This window comes from Pogona vitticeps, chromosome 1, assembly GCF_051106095.1.
Source record: "Pogona vitticeps strain Pit_001003342236 chromosome 1, PviZW2.1, whole genome shotgun sequence".
Classification (NCBI taxonomy): Eukaryota; Metazoa; Chordata; class Lepidosauria; order Squamata; family Agamidae; genus Pogona; species Pogona vitticeps.
The window spans coordinates 357,302,445-357,319,037 of NC_135783.1; the positions used below are offsets into that span (position 1 = coordinate 357,302,445).

At 44.8% G+C, this 16,593-nt stretch overlaps 1 protein-coding gene across 1 annotated transcript in view; it reads right to left on the bottom strand.

The window, feature by feature from the left end:
- Positions 1-5,318, bottom strand: part of LOC110071042 (cytochrome P450 2H2-like) — a 28,388-nt gene extending 23,070 nt beyond the window's left edge. Inside the window, exons 1-2 of the mRNA XM_072986975.2 lie at positions 5,110-5,318; positions 572-734 (exon numbers count right to left, since the gene is read on the bottom strand). Of these exons, the coding sequence (XP_072843076.2) occupies positions 572-734; positions 5,110-5,292 (346 nt within the window). The 5' untranslated portion in view covers positions 5,293-5,318. The remainder of the gene's footprint in view (positions 1-571; positions 735-5,109) is intronic.
- Between the last annotated feature and the right edge of the window lie 11,275 nt (positions 5,319-16,593).

A 16,593-nucleotide genomic window follows, 5' to 3' on the forward strand; every position in this document is an offset into this window, starting at 1 on the left:
GTAAGGCCATATTTCCCCAAAACTGGCTTTACGGAGGACCTGCTCTCCTACTGTGCCAGAATTCTCCAAAATGATCAAAGAGAAAAACACGTTAATCATGCAAACATCTCTAGACCAAACAACAACATAAATAAGACAGAATGGCACCTTACAGACTAGCTTTTCTGGATACATTCCTCTTACTTCGTCTCTGGAATTAAATGAACACGGGTTATCTCGTTCCCCAGATTCATTCCAAATCTCGATTAAATGTCTGTGCTGTTCTCTGAAGATGCTGTCCTCTGAAGATGCCCATGGCCACAGAGATTGGCAGAACGTCAGGAAGAACAACCTTCAGAACACGGCCAAAGAGCCCAAAAAACCCAGAACAACCACGAAATTAGAAAAGATTCTGGGCAATCACCTTTTCTATATTGAGGACCTGGGGCAAGCAATAGGAGCTCACTCCATTGCATGGATTCGATCTTACGACTGCTGGTCTTCTGACCTTGCAGCACAGAGGCTTCTGCAGTTTAACTCGCAGCGCCACCACGGCCCAACCCTATGAGGACTAACAACCAGCAAAACCTACCTTCCCCTTTGCTGATTTTGTCATCCAACGGTAGGTGTCCCCTGAGTGCAAATTCATCTGCGTGGTCAATCAGTGCTTCTTTTATGACATCATAACCATGGAGAACCACAGCAGGTGACCGTCCGAAATGCACCGTGAACACAGGGCCGTACTTCTCACTGAGCTGGAGAAAGACCAGGGAAAGACCAGTTGTACTTGCAATAACTCAAAAAATTGCACCAGTTTTAATAGTTTGAAAGTGGTCCGCAAGAATTTTGTACTTAACTATCTGTAGAGCAGCAGGGATGAACTGCCCAACCTGGACACAATAGTATCATCTAAGAACTTTGCTTGTATTGTTAGCCACCTGCACTGCTGCTTGTCTATGGTGAGACCAGGAGACAGTTCATGAGAAGACAATTCCCAAGTATTTAAATGTTTTAACCTGTTCTACATGCTGGCCCTCAATAACCAATTCTTTAACTTTACTATGCCTAGAGAAAACCATTATTTTGGTTTTCTGGAAGTTAATTGTTAATAGTTGTTCCTGCAGTAACTCATAAATGTACATAGAATTCATTTAAGATCAATTTCTGATAGTGATATGATAACTGCGTCATCTGCATATAGTACTAAGAGCACATTGATTTTAGCCAGTTTCAGGGGCTGAAATTCAGGTGCTGTGCAGCTTTTTGGGAGGTCATTTAGGTGCAGATTAAATAATGTAGGTGCCAGAATACAACCTTGGCAAACCCTTCTGTCTGCCTGAATGGGGTTTGATGGATTCCCATCGACTCCACATCTCGCCCTAATTGTGGTCTGTTGGTAGATGCTTCTGATAAGATATAATAGCCTTTTATCAATCGAGGAAGAGTAGAGTTTTTCCTATAAATTTCTCTGGGTATTGAGTCGAAGGCAGACTTTAAAACAGGTCATTCCCATAAAGGCCCATATACTTCTCTGCAAGGTGATTCAGTACTATACAGTGGTAAAAAGTGGAGCTGTTCATTCCCTAACCTGTTCATTCCCTAACAGATCCTCTTCCTCAATCCATATGATTAATCTGTTATTAAGATATCTAGTGTAAAGCTTGCCTACTATTGACAGAAGGCTAATTGGTTTATAATTTGAGCGTTCATCTTTGTTCCCCTTCTTATAGATTGGTATCACTATTGCCTCTAACCAGGAGTATGGAATTTGCCCAGTGTTATTAATGAATGTAAATAGATGAGATAAAAGGGGGCCCACCATTCTACATTGGTCTTTAAAGACTCTGCTAGTATTTGATTGGATGCCGGTGCCTTCCCTGGTTTTAGGCAAGCTATTAGTGGCCTTATTTCATTTTCAGTTACTAGGTCCCAGTTTGGCAGTTTGTTTATCTCTAAGGATATGATGTTAACAGTTTGGGAGGGTTTAGTTTCCTCGAATATTTTGGTAAAGTACTGTTCCCATATATTTGCTGGGATACTACAGCAAGCTGATCCTGTTTGAGCGCCTAGTGCTCCAGAGACCAAGGCCCAGAATAGCTTAGAATCTTTGTTTAGCACACAGTCTATTAAGATGTTCCATTGTTTTTGAATTGATTGTTTCTTTTTCTGGCCAATCAGGGTTTTATATTGGTTTTTATCTACATAGCACTCCTGGGGAAGAACTGCCAGATTCTTCTTCCTATATTGCATGTATATTTCTCTACGTCAGGGGTTTTAAACTCAATTTACCTGGGGCCGCTAGAGGCAGAGTCTGGGTGAGGCTGGGCCGCATGAGATTTACTGCCAAGCAGAGCAAGAGCCCGAGGAAGCTGCCCAGGAGTTTCCTTAGCTGACAGACAGGTGGGCTGGCTGGCAGGCTGCAGTTCTGGATGGAGGGTGCAAGAGGTGCTGTCTTGGGAGAGAGCCGGCGAGCGAGGCAAGGTTTTTTTTTAACTCTTGACAGCAGAGGATGTGTGGGTGCTTTGGGGGGGCAGGCAAGGCGAGGGCCACAAACTGTCATCTGGGGGGGCACAAATGGTCCCCAGGCCACATGTTTGAGACCCCTGCTCTAAGTTGTTTTTTATGGGAGCATTCCTTATCAAGCCATTTAGGAGTGTACCTTTCCAGTTGTTTATGGGTATGAGATTGTTTGGGCTTAGAACAGATTGTATTGTTAATACTAGGGACTTCTAGTTTGTCACAGTGGAAGCCAAAGTAGATTCCGTAGGTGCTGTTATTAAGTTTCTTAATTTCTCACTGAGATGAGATTTTAAGAAACTGGAGACTTTTACATTAACTTCATCAGTACAAATTAGACGTTTGTATCATACTGATAAGACATTGTCACCTAAATGGTGTTCAGGGGGAAGATGTACTGGGTTTAGAAGTGACAAGGTTAAAATTACGGGTAAATGATCGCTATCTGTTCTATGTCCGACAGAGAATTCCTTGACCAACCTGGTTAAAGATGGAGAAATTAACATATAGTCTACCACACTGCTACCCCTCCCTGATACAAAAGTCAATTCTGCACAATTATTAAACAGTTCATTGCCATTTACAATATAAAGAATAAAACGTTCTACCATCCGGGCCAGGCATATCCCACTATAATTGATCTTGAGATCTTTTGACGTTCTATAATTCATCAGGTTGTGATTCTCTACAGAGTCTTTACCCCAGACATTGAAAGAGTAAAGAATGTCATTGTTTGATCCAGTTCTTGCATTCAGGTCTCCCATAAGTATCACATGTGCATTGGAGGCTATGGATTCTAAGTTTGTAATATAAAGTTCTAATTAGTTCCATATTTGAGTTATTTGATTTTTGGAAGACAACAGAGGAATATGGGCATTGATAATTAAATAAGCGCTTGACCTGATAACAAGTAAGGCGGCCATAGCAATTTTGTCACAAGCTGGCAGCCATTTAACCCTAGCCTCCAAAGCAGTAGAGAACATTAGAGCCATCCTTGGTTTTGGACAATCCTTTCCACTGTTAGGGACTTCATAGCTGTTAAGCACCAGATAGCCATTCAAACCAATATTATCAGTGCTCCAGGTTTCCTGTACTGTAATTATATCATGTAATGTTAAATAATCCAGTATTCTTGGGTCACTCTGTCTGGAGGCCCAACCAGCTATGTTCCATGAAAGGATTTCCAATAAGCAAAATCTATTCTGGGTGGCTCACAAAACACATAATAAAACAATTAATATGAAATAACAGTTTCCAACATTAACACAAAACAGAATAGATAAAGATAAACAGAGAGAATTACATAGTGTCCAGAGGGAAGGCCTGTCTATATAACCAGGTCTTGAGTTGGGTTTTGAAAATGCCCAGCAAGGGGGCCAAACAAATCTCAGGGGGGAGCGTATTCAAGAGCCTGGGAGCCACTGCCAAGAAGGCCTAGTGTCTTTTTTTCTTTCCGGGCCTCCCTTGCCATTAGGGAGACCTCAAAGATTCATAGAGTTCCAGGCGGGTCTACCCTCGTAGCTGCTATAATCCCACCGAAAATGGTTTAGATCTTTATGTCTAGCCTTAAGATTTGCAGATCCGCCTTAAGATTTGCTGTGTAGTTAGCAGAATAATTTGTATTTCCATACACATATATGCCTCTCTTATAGATTCCCCTTCTTTTCTTAGCTATTGCATATCTGTCTCGTATCACCACTGGGATTTATCTGCTATTGTTTCCTCCCACTTCATTGCTGCCCACTTTGGTTGTAATCATCTCCGAATTTCCATTGAGTGGAGAGAGTCTATATGACAATAGAATCTTTGAGGTCTGTTTGGTAGCTTGTCTCTTCTTCTGTACAGGTGCTTCCCCTTTCTCTGCTGGTGGTTTTTTTGACTTTCTCCCCTGTTTTCAGTGTTTGCCATTGATTTCCTTATGTTGCAGTCACTTCTCTTGCTTTTCCTTTTCCTTGCTGCGGCTGCAGCGTCTAAAATCAGAAGAGCCACAGGGACCCTGCCTGCCCCGCCTGTCTACTCATGGAGAGATACAAATAGTTTCAGCGTTTGGCAAGGAGTTCGTTGGGTTGATGACGACTTCACTACGATGTTCCTGTAGTGGATTTTCATCCAGAAGGAACACAGTTTGGGGGCTCAGAGGTTCACCAAGGCTTTTGTCTCTCTCTTTCTTGTTTTTGCTGAATGAGGCTAACACAGCGACCTCTCGGCAAACCTTTTCTCCCAAGTGACACAATAAGTCTGCATTTTTCATGCAGGACTGTCTGGGCAATAACCAGATGTGGAAGATGTCTTAAAGGCACTGTTCTAGCATCATTTTGCATTTTCTGGCTCTTCCTTCAAACCCAGCCTTTCTATGCCCCCCACCTTCCATGTCTTTTCTCCCTTATCCTGTTCTGGACTGAATGGCCGACTGCATGTTCCTTGAGGCAGGGATGCTACACTCTCTTGTGCTCTTCAGATCATCTTGCCCCTTGCTGTCACAATCTTTCTGCAAACTAACTTCGCACGGGCTTGTTTCAGCTGTTGAACAAAACAAACCTGGAGACCCAGCTATGAAACCACAACCCCTTAGAGAGAGCCTGGCGGTGGGAGGCTCTTCCTTCTGCAGCTCACCTGTTGGAGAGCCTTACTGAGGAAGTTGGTCTTCAGCTGCAAGATGTTCCCCACAAGGGGCAAAGGCGTTGGGCCCGGCGGAAGCCTTCCCTTGCCCTGTGTCCTGCTCCTCACAGTGGCCAAGAGGAGAAGGCAAGAGAGACAAACTCCCAGGAAAAGGGTGACCGTGCCCAGAGGCTCCATGCTGGCTGGCAGTGGGAGCAGCAGGATCTCCAGAGGCCAGGAGGGGAACCTTATTTATGCTCCACATCCTGAACTTTGCACATCTGATGTTATGGGGCATCATCAAGTTAATCAGTAGGAATTAAAGGTTTTATTGCCAAATTACAGTGAGCTAGTCAGTTCTCCGACTTGGTTGTTATCAGCTGGAAATGAACTTCTCTGAACTTAAAAATATTATTTTATTAGGCAAGAAGGCGGCTGTCTTCTTGTGACTTTTGCCAAAGGGGCAGCCGGGTTCCTCTGTGGCAGCAAAACCAAGAGAGATTCTTGCTGAGATGTTTGAAAAGGGAAAGATCAACCTGCGTATGGTAGCTTCGCCTTCCCTGGACAAAAGTCCATGTCATCCGCCACGCAAAGCATTGTTAAGAATTTGGGACATTTCCTCAGGGTCCCTGGATGGTGGCAGAAAAGCAGGCAGTGGAGAAGAATAGAAGGGAAAGAGAAGGAAAGCCTTCCGGCACAGGGACCAGGGCATTCTTGACCCCGCCCAGTCACAAAACCCCAGCTTATTCTCTTTTCAATGGCAGAAACAGCTGGATGGTCCAGAATTTGACCCTGGGGTGAAGAGGCTGTGACTGATGTAACCGAAGCCTGCTTGGGTGTCAGTTTTATATCCAGCTGAGCCCACCAGGTGCCCGGGAGCTGCAGCTGGCATAATCTGACAGTCATCTTGACCCGTCATGTATCCTGTCCCCTGCCCAGCAATCTCCAAAGTGCAAGTGTGCCTGTCCCGTGACTGGAGGATGAGAGAGCCTCGGGGTCCTCTTGGTGCACCACCACCCTCTGCCGCCCAATGATCTCCTCGTCCTGAGTGGCCAGAGGGGGTGCTGAGTTCCTCCAACGGATTGTGCTGGGGGTTTCTGACATTAGTTGTCTGCCCAAAAGCCATATCAGGGGCAGCTCATGAACACCAAGGGCACGTCTTGATGGAAAGCTGGCCTAGACATGTACAGAGCATCCTCATAATCTGGTTTTTTTAACTGGGTGGGGTCAAGGGGAACAAGGGGTTGTCCCCTCCCCTCCCCTCCAACTCCCAACCTCTGGCTCTGCAGCCAGATCCCTAAACCACTGAGCCCTCCAAACACTGCTGCACTGCTAATCATCTCCACAGACCATCATCTGACATCAAGTGGTTGGATTGTTTCTCTGGATTCTTTGTTGGAAGTGCTGATGACTCAACTGGTATAAAATAAATACCCATTAGTGTGAAATTTATTTATTTATTTATTTATTTATTTATTTATTTATTTATTTATTTATTTATTTATTTATTTATCTTATATGCCGCCTACTTACCCAAAGGTCTCTGGGTGGCTTACAACAATTAAAATACAATTAAAATGCAAAACAATTAAAATGCACTTACTTACTTACTTACTTACTTACTTACTTACTTACTTACTTATTTATTTATTTATTTATTTATTTATTTATTTATTTATTTATTTATTTATTTATTTATTTATTTATTTATTTATTTATTTGATTTTATACCCCGCCTATCTGGACCGATGGACCACTCTAGGAGGCTTCCAATATAAAATTAAACAATAAAACACAACCAGTACATAACAAATACAAAACAACTAGAGAAACTAAAAAACAGGATAACTTAGAAAAAGAAGAAAATCAAGAATTGGCTGGAGGGAAGGCCTGAACAAATAATCATGTTTTTAATTGGGTTTTGAAGATGCCCAGCATATGGGCCGCACGAATTCCTGGAGGGAGATTGTTCCAAAGGCGAGGAGCCACCTCCGAGAAGGCCCGGTTTCATGTTTTCTCCTTCCAGGCCTCTCTCGGCGTCAGGCTCCTCAGCCTCACCTCCTGACTCGCGCGGGTGATCCGGGTAGAACTTGGTGGGTGAAGGCGTTCCGCCAAGTATCGAGGTCCTAAACCGTTTAGGGCCTTATAAGTAAGCATTAAAACATTGAAGTTGACGCGGAAACAGATGGGCAGCCAATGCTATGCGGCCAGCGTAGGAGAAATATGGTGGTTTTTCTCACTCCAGTAAGGAGTCTGGCCGCCGCATTCTGCACCACCTGAAGTTTCCACATCAGCCTCAAAGGCAGCCTCACGTAGAACGCGTTGCAGTGGTCTAATCTTGAGATTACGAGCGCATGTACCAAGGTGGTGAGCGCCCCCGAGTCAAGGTAGGGTCGCAGCCGGGCAATCCGCCAGAGATGGAAGAAGGCAGTGCGGACTACCAATGCCACCTGGGATTCCATGGTGAGCGTCGGGTCCAAGTGTATGCCCAAGCTACGAACCCCACTCTTCGCGGCCAAGGTGGCACCCCGCAAACGTGAGAGAGTCACCCAAGCCACCTACCGCAGGGGCACCCACCCTCAGAACTTCCGTCTTATCCGGGTTCAGCCTCAGCCCATTCTCCTGCATCCATTTCAGTATGGCCTCCAGGCAGCGCTGAAGGGACAAGACAGCATCACCTGCAGTTGGTGAAAAGGAGATGTAGAGCTGGGTGTCATCAGCATATTGATGACACGAAGCCCCACACCCCCTGATGACCCCACCCAGTGGTCTCATATATATGTTAAACAGCATTGGAGAGATGATCGACCCCTGTGGGACCCCACAATTGAGGCTCCATGGGGCCGACACATTCTCCCTGAGCTGCACTCTCTGGGGACGGTCCCCCAAGAAGGAACGGAGCCAGGCCAATGCCAGGCCACTGATTCCCAGCTCGGAGAGCCTCCCCAGGAGGATACCGTGGTCGACGGTATCAAAGGCCACTGAGATGTCGAGGAGGACCAGCAGAGACACTTTGCCCCTGTCGGCCTCCCTCAACAGGTCATCGTACAGGGTGACCAATGCCGTCTCTGTACCATGGCGCGGCCTGAAGCCCAACTGAAATGGATCCAGGGTGTCTGTTTCGTCCAGGTGAGCTTGGAGCTGATCAGCCACCACCCTCTCGACCACTTTGCTCATGAAAGAAACATTGATGACGGGCCTATAATTGCCAATTTCGTCCGCCGCCAAACTAGGTTTCTTTCTTATGGGCCTAATGAGTGTTTCCTTGAGGGCAGAAGGAAACCTGCCCTCAAGGAAAGACCCATTTATTATTACAGTGGCCCATTCTGTTGTTATCGGCCTGGCTTCGCTTATCCGGTTAACGAAGTAAGTTCGACAGGCAGCCTTTACCTTAGACAGGTAAAGGTTAGTTGCGACCCTGACAGCTATCAAATTATAATCTGTCGGGTCTTTCCTCCACTTACGCTCTAGCCTTCTCCTATGTCACTTCAGGGCTCGGAGCTCCTGGTTAAACCAGGGCGTCGGGCGGATTCTGCAACGGAGAGGGCGTTTAGGCGTGATCATGTCTACGGCCCTGGTGACAGCCATGGTCCAGCTGTCAACCAGAGCGTCAACAGGAACACTAGCCAGGTCAGCCGTAACCCCTCTCATGGCATCCTGGAATCCAACTGGATCCAGTAGCCTTCGAGGTCGGACCATAGAAATAGGTCCCTGCTCCCTGCGAGGGGGAAGAGCCACGGAAACGTTACATTTTACCAGATGGTGATCTGACCATGGCAAGGGGAGCGACACAAGGTCGGTCACCACCAGACCACACTCGCTCCAATTGGTGGAAAAGACCAGGTCCAACGTATGGCCACCCACGTGGGTGGGGCCGTTAACATGTTGGGACATGTTCAAGGAAGCCATGGTTTCCAGGAACTCAAGAGCTGGCCCAGTAACCTCTGCCTCCGCATGCACGTTGAAATCACCCAAGACCAAAAGCCTCTGGGATCCCAACAATGCCACGGAGACAAAGTCGGCCAGCTCCGGAAGGGAAGTCGCTGGACTACAGGGAGCACGGTAGCACTGCAAAATCCCAATTCCATCCCTGGCCCCAATCGACATGTGGAGTGCCTCTAGACCTGGCTTTACCACCGAGGAGCGCCTAGTAACCTATAAGTTGGATTTATAAACAATGGCTACTCCCCCTCCCCGCCCCTCCAGTCTACCCTGGTGTTGGACGGCACAACTGGGCGGACAGATGAGAGCTGGGGGAGGGCCTCCCTCCCCGCCAATCCACATTTCGGTTATGCATGCCAGGTCTGCATCCTCCTCCAGGATAAGGTTGTAAATTACCTGGGCCTTATTGGATACAGACCTGGCATTCAACAACACCATGCGTAGAGTGGAGGGCCGACTGGTCTGGCTACCTCGGTCATGGGGGTTGGTCACTGTGACAGCCTCCTCACATGTCACAGAGGAGCTGCCACATCACTCTCTCACACACACTATGATCACGCTGCCACCAACCACTCCTTCATAAGACTCTTCAGACAAATGTATGATTTTAAAAATAAAAACTTGTGTTTATTTATAATAACAGAAGAAATGGTAAATCACTGTATCAATGAAATAATAAGGCAATCAATATAAAGTATCACACACACTCTCTCTTTCAGACCTTCTCTCAAAATATAGCACAGTACTACACGACGGGTATAAGCCCTAACTCCCTAAGTCCCTAACCAGACCCTAACCAAGTCCCTATCTGGTTCATATCATGTCCTTATCTTGGACCCTATCTAAGCCCTATCTGACTCACACCTCATTCACTCCCCCCTTAAATACCATGGCTCCACCCTGTGAAGTCCCACCTCCCATCATGCTATAGGCAGATGAACTCCAGCCACAGCAATGACAGGCAGATGACATCATTGCTACCGTCACATTACCTCCCCCCTTATAAAAGTTGTTTTGTGGGGGGAAAGCTAAGGTGCTTTTCACCCCAAAACAACTGCACAACAAATAAAACAATGCATACCCCAATACAACACTTAGCACAACCATATAACACTTTTATGCATAACCATATCTTTTCAAATATACCTACTTTTTAAACAAGCAATTGCATATTTATGTACACAAATAATAATGCAACAACAATAACACATTTTACAACCTTTACACTTAGTTATATTTTAAGAGTCCATGTTTATTCAGCCGCCGTCTTCAGGTCTTCGGGATAAGGTGTCAGTAACACAGTTCATTGTCCATTTGACAACCTTACCCTCCAAGTCGTAGTCCTGCAAAAGGAGAGCCCACCTCATTAGTTCACAGTTCTGGGCTTTCATAGTCTTTGGCCATATAAAAGGTGAATAGTCCACGCACCAAATGAAGTGTCTTTTCCAGATGTAGGCCCTCACTCTCTGGATCACGTAAACGATGGCCCAACACTCTTTTCCGATGGTCGACACATGCTTTTCTCTCTTTCGAAGTTTCTGGATCAGGTAGGACACAGGATGCTGGTCTCCGTAGTCATCACATTGGTACAGCACGGCTCCTACCCCGGCCTTCGAAGTATCAGTGTGGACGATGAATTCTTGTTTTAAGTCTGGAGCATGCAACACAGGGTGGTTGGTAAATGCTTCTTTTAGCTTTCCAAAAGCAACCTTGCAGTCATTGGACCATGGAACGAGGTCCTTGCTCCTTTTCTTCATCAGCTCTGCATCAATCTGATGTAACATTCCTTTGGCTACATTAGGTTTGCTATAGAAAACCTGCTGATACTTATTAACTAATGTTAAATCACTCTGCTGTTCTATGGATAGAGCAGGGCTGATCTGCACCTCCTCTGAGATGAACTTTTGCTGACCCCTCCCTTTCCAGAAAGGTAACTCATGTTCTCTTTTATCAGCTGCTTTCATTTCAAACAGCACATTTTTTTTCTTCACTATAAGAAGGCTTAAGGGCATTTACATGAACAACCCTTTTGTCTAGGTGTTCAACTCCCTCAAGAATGTCATTGAGGTTACTCATTTCATGAATAACTCCATATGGACTGTTCCAGTTCAGTTGTAACTTGTTCCCCTTGATGGGCCTCACCAGAAAGACCTCATCTCTAGGAATAAACTGAAGTTCCCTAGCCTTTTTGTCATACCACATTTTCAGTTTGACTTTTTGTGGTGTTAGATTCTCAGCAGCAAAATCTAGATTTCTTTCGAGGCTGTTTACCACAGAGTCTACACATGTGATCACATTTTGGGGGTTTCTTTTAACAATCTGATCCCAATTTTGCTTAATTAGATCAAGCGGACCCCTCACATGTCTCCCAAATAATAGCTCAAAAGGGCTGAAACAAGTACTCTCTTGTGGAACTGATCTGTAGGCATATAAAAGTAACTGTGGGTTTTGGTCCCAGTTAGTATGGTTCTCAGTTAAATAGGCTTTAATCATCCTCATGAGGGTTCCATTGAATCTCTCTGGCAACCCATCACTTTCCGGATGATAGGGAGAATTCTCTAAGTGTTTTACTCCACAAATCTGCCACACTCTAGTTATAAGCCTGGATGTAAAAGATGGTTCTATAATGTCTGCTTCAATATTTTTAACCGGTGTAGATACTTCTGGTAAAGGGCACATCTTAACCTCAGTCTGGTGACTGTTATAACTCTGTTTCTGGCACATATCAACTTTATGACAAAAATTTCTAACCTGTTTTTCTATTTCAGGCCAATAAAACTTCTGGGTTATTCTCTGGTTGATTTCACTTATACACAAATGTGCATCAACTATGACTGAATACTTATCTGGTATCATTAACTGGCTTCTAATCTCAAGTTCCCCTTTTAAAATATTTAACTGTTTTTCTCTGTATAGCAACCCTTGTTTAAGGGATAATCCTTTGCCAGCCACTTTTCCAAAACAGCCTTTTAAAGTGGAGTCTGCTAGCTGCTTTTGGACAAATATATTTTCCTGAGGTATTTCCAGAGAAATTGCCTCAGCTTGGGGTAGATTTCTAACTCCCTCTTGAAAATCAGTAATCTTTCCTGCTGCCTCATTATGTTCTGGTAGTGATTGTGTAATCACAAAGGCACTCTTGACATGTTTTGAGAGATCAGTGCCTATAAGAACTGATGCAGCAGCAATAGGAATATTTTCATAATAACTTGAGATCTTCCCTCTAAATGTATCAATTTTAGAGAGCTTAGCTGCCTCTGCTTTCGTTTCTATGGCTACAGGGCCTTCTCTAGGGGGAGTCATCTGGCTGCTCTGAATGTAATACACAGACTTTGCCTCTTTTAAATTCACTTTCTGAGGTAAATTTTCTTTATTTTGTTTTGTTTTAAGACACTGGGAATCAATATGGCCCCTCTCTTGGCAGTTGAGGCAAATTTTTTCTTCCCGTGAGCTTTTTCTAGCAAATTCTTCTAAATTTTCTTTTCCCTCCAAAACGTGGATCTTGGCTTGGCCCTGTTCTGAAGGCTTTCCAACAAAATGGCCGCCCACTTTCTGCTGGCTCTGAACTAGCCCTTTGGCATACTTAGGGTAGTCTTCCCATGTTTCCCTCATGTTTTCTTCAGAATAATTCAGGTTTTGAAGTTGTGCCTTAACCTGTGTGCCTTCTTTTGGTTTCGGAATAGTTTGTGGCTTTATCTTTCTTTCACACTCATAAACCTTGTCCACTTCCACTTTGGATTGTGAATCTTTTCCCTCAGAAAACTCATCTATGCCGTATGCATCCTTAAAAACTTGCCTTAATAGAGTAAACCCAGACCTCTGTTTCTCTTTCAGTTGTTCAATATATCTATTTTCTATTTGCTTAGATAAATTGCTAAGATTTTTCATATCTTCCATATACCTATCCCAGTCATCATCCCTATTGGATTTTTCCTCACTATTTATTTTCATTTGGCAAGTGGTGCAGCTTTAACAAAATTCTTCTACTTCTTTTCCCATTTTTGGCCAGCAGTACTTCTGGGATATTTTCTGCTTAGTCTTTGCCATCCCTAAATGTCCCGATAGGGTGTCTGTGTGACATTTTTCCATTACTTTCTTTCTATATTTAGAAGGAACTACAAGCATTTTTTCCTTCTTGGAGTTTATTAAGATCTCCCTACATAAAAGGCCTTCTTCTTCACAATAATATCTCTCACGGTTCTCAGGGGTTACTGGACAATTGCTAACCATCTTAAAGCACTGCTGCAAGGTTGGATCTATTTGTTGATCCCATTTGCTAAACTCAATAGAGTCCTCCCCCTTTGAGTTCTCCATTTCTATTTCTATTTGTTTCATTCTGTATATATGTTCACCAGAGGACTCATCCTCTTGCGCTAAGGAAAATCTTTCCTGTTCACCATTTAACTTATCTCCAGAACTATCAGACATCTCTGGAAATTTTGGCTCAATTTCAGATGTCTTACTGCGAGTTAAGGGCATTTTTATTCACAAAAAAGATTCTAATTTCAAGCTTCTGTTTAAAATCACTTTTTTTTTCTTTCCTGTGCTAAGGTCTGATATTTAGTTGCAGCCTTCAGCAGCACACAGCTAGCTGTAACTGTAACTATGCTTCTTTGGCTTTTCCCCTTACACTGGGCCCCTTGCCAAACTAAGGCTACTTTATTTTATATTTCTGCCTTTGGCACCACTTTAATTTTAATACAGCTCTACCCACACACTTAGGTTCTGCTGTTTAAAAGGGAGATCCCTCAGCTTTGCTGCCCTTGGTCTGTGTCCCCACAGAGTTCTCCTAACTCTGGACACGCTGACCAAACCACCAAAGCCTCTGCTTTTGGGCCACTCTCCCTCACAAAATGGACACCACAGAGCTCATACCTCAGTTCTCTCACACTGAAGCTTAAGCGCCTCTCCACTAGATTTGCTCTCCGTGAGTCAAATCCTAGAGAGTTACCCACGCTCTCCACTTCATGTGACGCTAACTGAAATCCTTTTGCTCTGGTCACTTTGGCCAAGGCTTTACTGGACACTCGTATCCCAACCGCTGGACACCAGTTTTATTGTGACAGCCTCCTCACACGTCACAGAGGAGCTGCCACGTCACTCTCACACACACACTATAATCACGCTGCCACCAACCACTCCTTCATAAGACTCTTCAGACAAATGTATGATTTTAAAAATAAAAACTTGTGTTTATTTATAATAACAGAAGAAATGGTAAATCACTGTATCAACAAAATAATAAGGTAATCAATATAAAGTATCACACACACACTCTCTTTCAGACCTTCTCTCAAAATATAGCACAGTACTACACGACGGGTATAAGCACTAACTCCCTAAGTCCCTAACCAGACCCTAACCAAGTCCCTATCTGGTTTATATCATGTCCCTATCTTGGACCCTATTTAAGCCCTATCTGACTCACACCTCATTCACTCCCCCCTTAAATACCATGGCTCCACCCTCTGAAGTCCCACCTCCCGTCATGCTATAGGCAGATGAACTCCAGCCACAGCAATGACAGGCAGATGACATCATCGCTACCGTCACAGTCACCATCTCAGAACAATGAACAGCCTTTAAACATCTGTCCACCATTCTTCTGGCACGAGTAGGGATGGAACCAACACCATATCTTCCTCTACCCACGATCACAGGAATGTTAAAAGGCCCCTGGCTGGGCGAACAGGCCTTCCACTCCATATCCAGGAAAAGAAAAAAGAAAGAAAAAGAGAAAGAAAAGAAATTCAATCCCTAAATTAATAAGAACAAATATATCCTATAAAAATAAAAGGAAGTACAAAAACAATAAGAATCCCAAAATTATAAACCCCATGTGTATAAAATTAAAATTAATTTTTAGACAAATCACGTGATAAAGCCCCACATATAATCCTGGTCCTTCCTTCTTCTCCACACAACCTTGTCCATTCAATAGTGTCAGTTTAGGTGTTGTAAAAACTGATGCTTGAGGTGGAGTGAGAATGTTACTCGTGGAGTTTAACTCAGAGTTCTTAGTCCTGATCATGAGGGTGAGCCAAGCTGTTTCAGTCACTGGCCCTACCCCCACCGTGTGCAGGGGCAGAGAGTCTCTGCAGGTGTTCCAAAGGAGGGGGAGTGAGCAAGCCAGTTCTAGGGAAGGTCCTGTCCCCTGGAGATCCAACACTTCAAATATATACTCTAAAAATTGCCATCAGGACCCACAGTTGATGTGATTTCAATTAAAAGCCTTCTGGAACAGGAAGGTTTTGACCTGGTGCCGAAATGTCATCAGTGTGGCTACCAGACAAATCTCAGTTGGGAAGGCATTCCATAGTCTGGGGGCAGCTGCTGAAAAGGCCCTTTGTCTACAAGCCATCCCTCTTACCTCCTTGAGGGATGGCTCTTTCAAAAGGCTGGATCTTAACGGCCGTGTAGGTTTCTATAGAAGGAGACGGTCCTTCAGGTATCCAGGGCCCAAGCCGTTTAGGGCTTTAGACATCAAAACCGATAGTTAGCCAGTGGCAGTGGGTACAGAGTAGGGTTTTTAAGCAGTGGTTGAATCATCGCCTCTTTTAAGGCAGCAGAGACCATTCCCTCTCTCAAGGAGGCATAGATGGCTTCCTGGACCCATGTATGAAACCCTCAGCAGATTTCCCAATTAGCCGAGGTGGGCAAGGATCAAGCAGAGTGGTGGTAGAACAGACAGATCCAAGCACCCTGTCCACATCCGCAGGTCTCAACAATTGAAACTAATCCATTAATACCTGACCTAAGCATGACACACTGGACACATCCTCTGATCCTTCAGTATCAGTGGAGTCCAACCCACTGCGAATCTGAGCAATTTCCCCCTCAAAATGAATGGCAAACTCATCACAGCGAGCTGATGAGCAGTCTGGGACCTCCACCGGATTTCCTGGTTGAATAATATCCTGGACCACCTGAAACAGCTCTGCTGGACAACATTCTGAGGAAGCAATACGGCTGGAGAAATCTTGCCATTTCACCAGCCGTATTGCCACAAAATAGGCCCGATAATGGGCTCTAAGTCATATTCGATCAGACTCCCAGTGGGATTTCCTCCACCTGTGCTCCAGCCATCTCCCCTCTCACATCATTGCCCTCAGTTCAGAAGCATGCCAAGGAGCTGTCTGGGTTCTGCGTGCAGGGAGAGGACGCTTAGGCACAATCGTGTCATCCGCCTGGGTCATCACCCTATCCTGTAGGGTGACCTGAGCTTCGACAGGAACACCGACCATATCAGATGGATAATCCCCCAGAGCATTCAGGAAACCATCTGGATCCATTAGTCTCCAAGGGCAGATCATCTTAATGGATCCTCCACCCTTGCAGAGGGAAGAAAAACTAATAGACTAAACTTGACCAGGAAGTGGTCTGACCATGACAATGGGGTCACAACCAGCCCCTACACATCCAAACCACCAGTCCCATTGAGAAAACCAGGTCCAAGGAATGGCCTATCTCATGCGTCAGGCCAATGACACAGGTTCGTCTTTGCGTGCTGCTGCCAGCCTTCCAAAGACCAGCTGATGGCAATGCATCAACTGTATATAG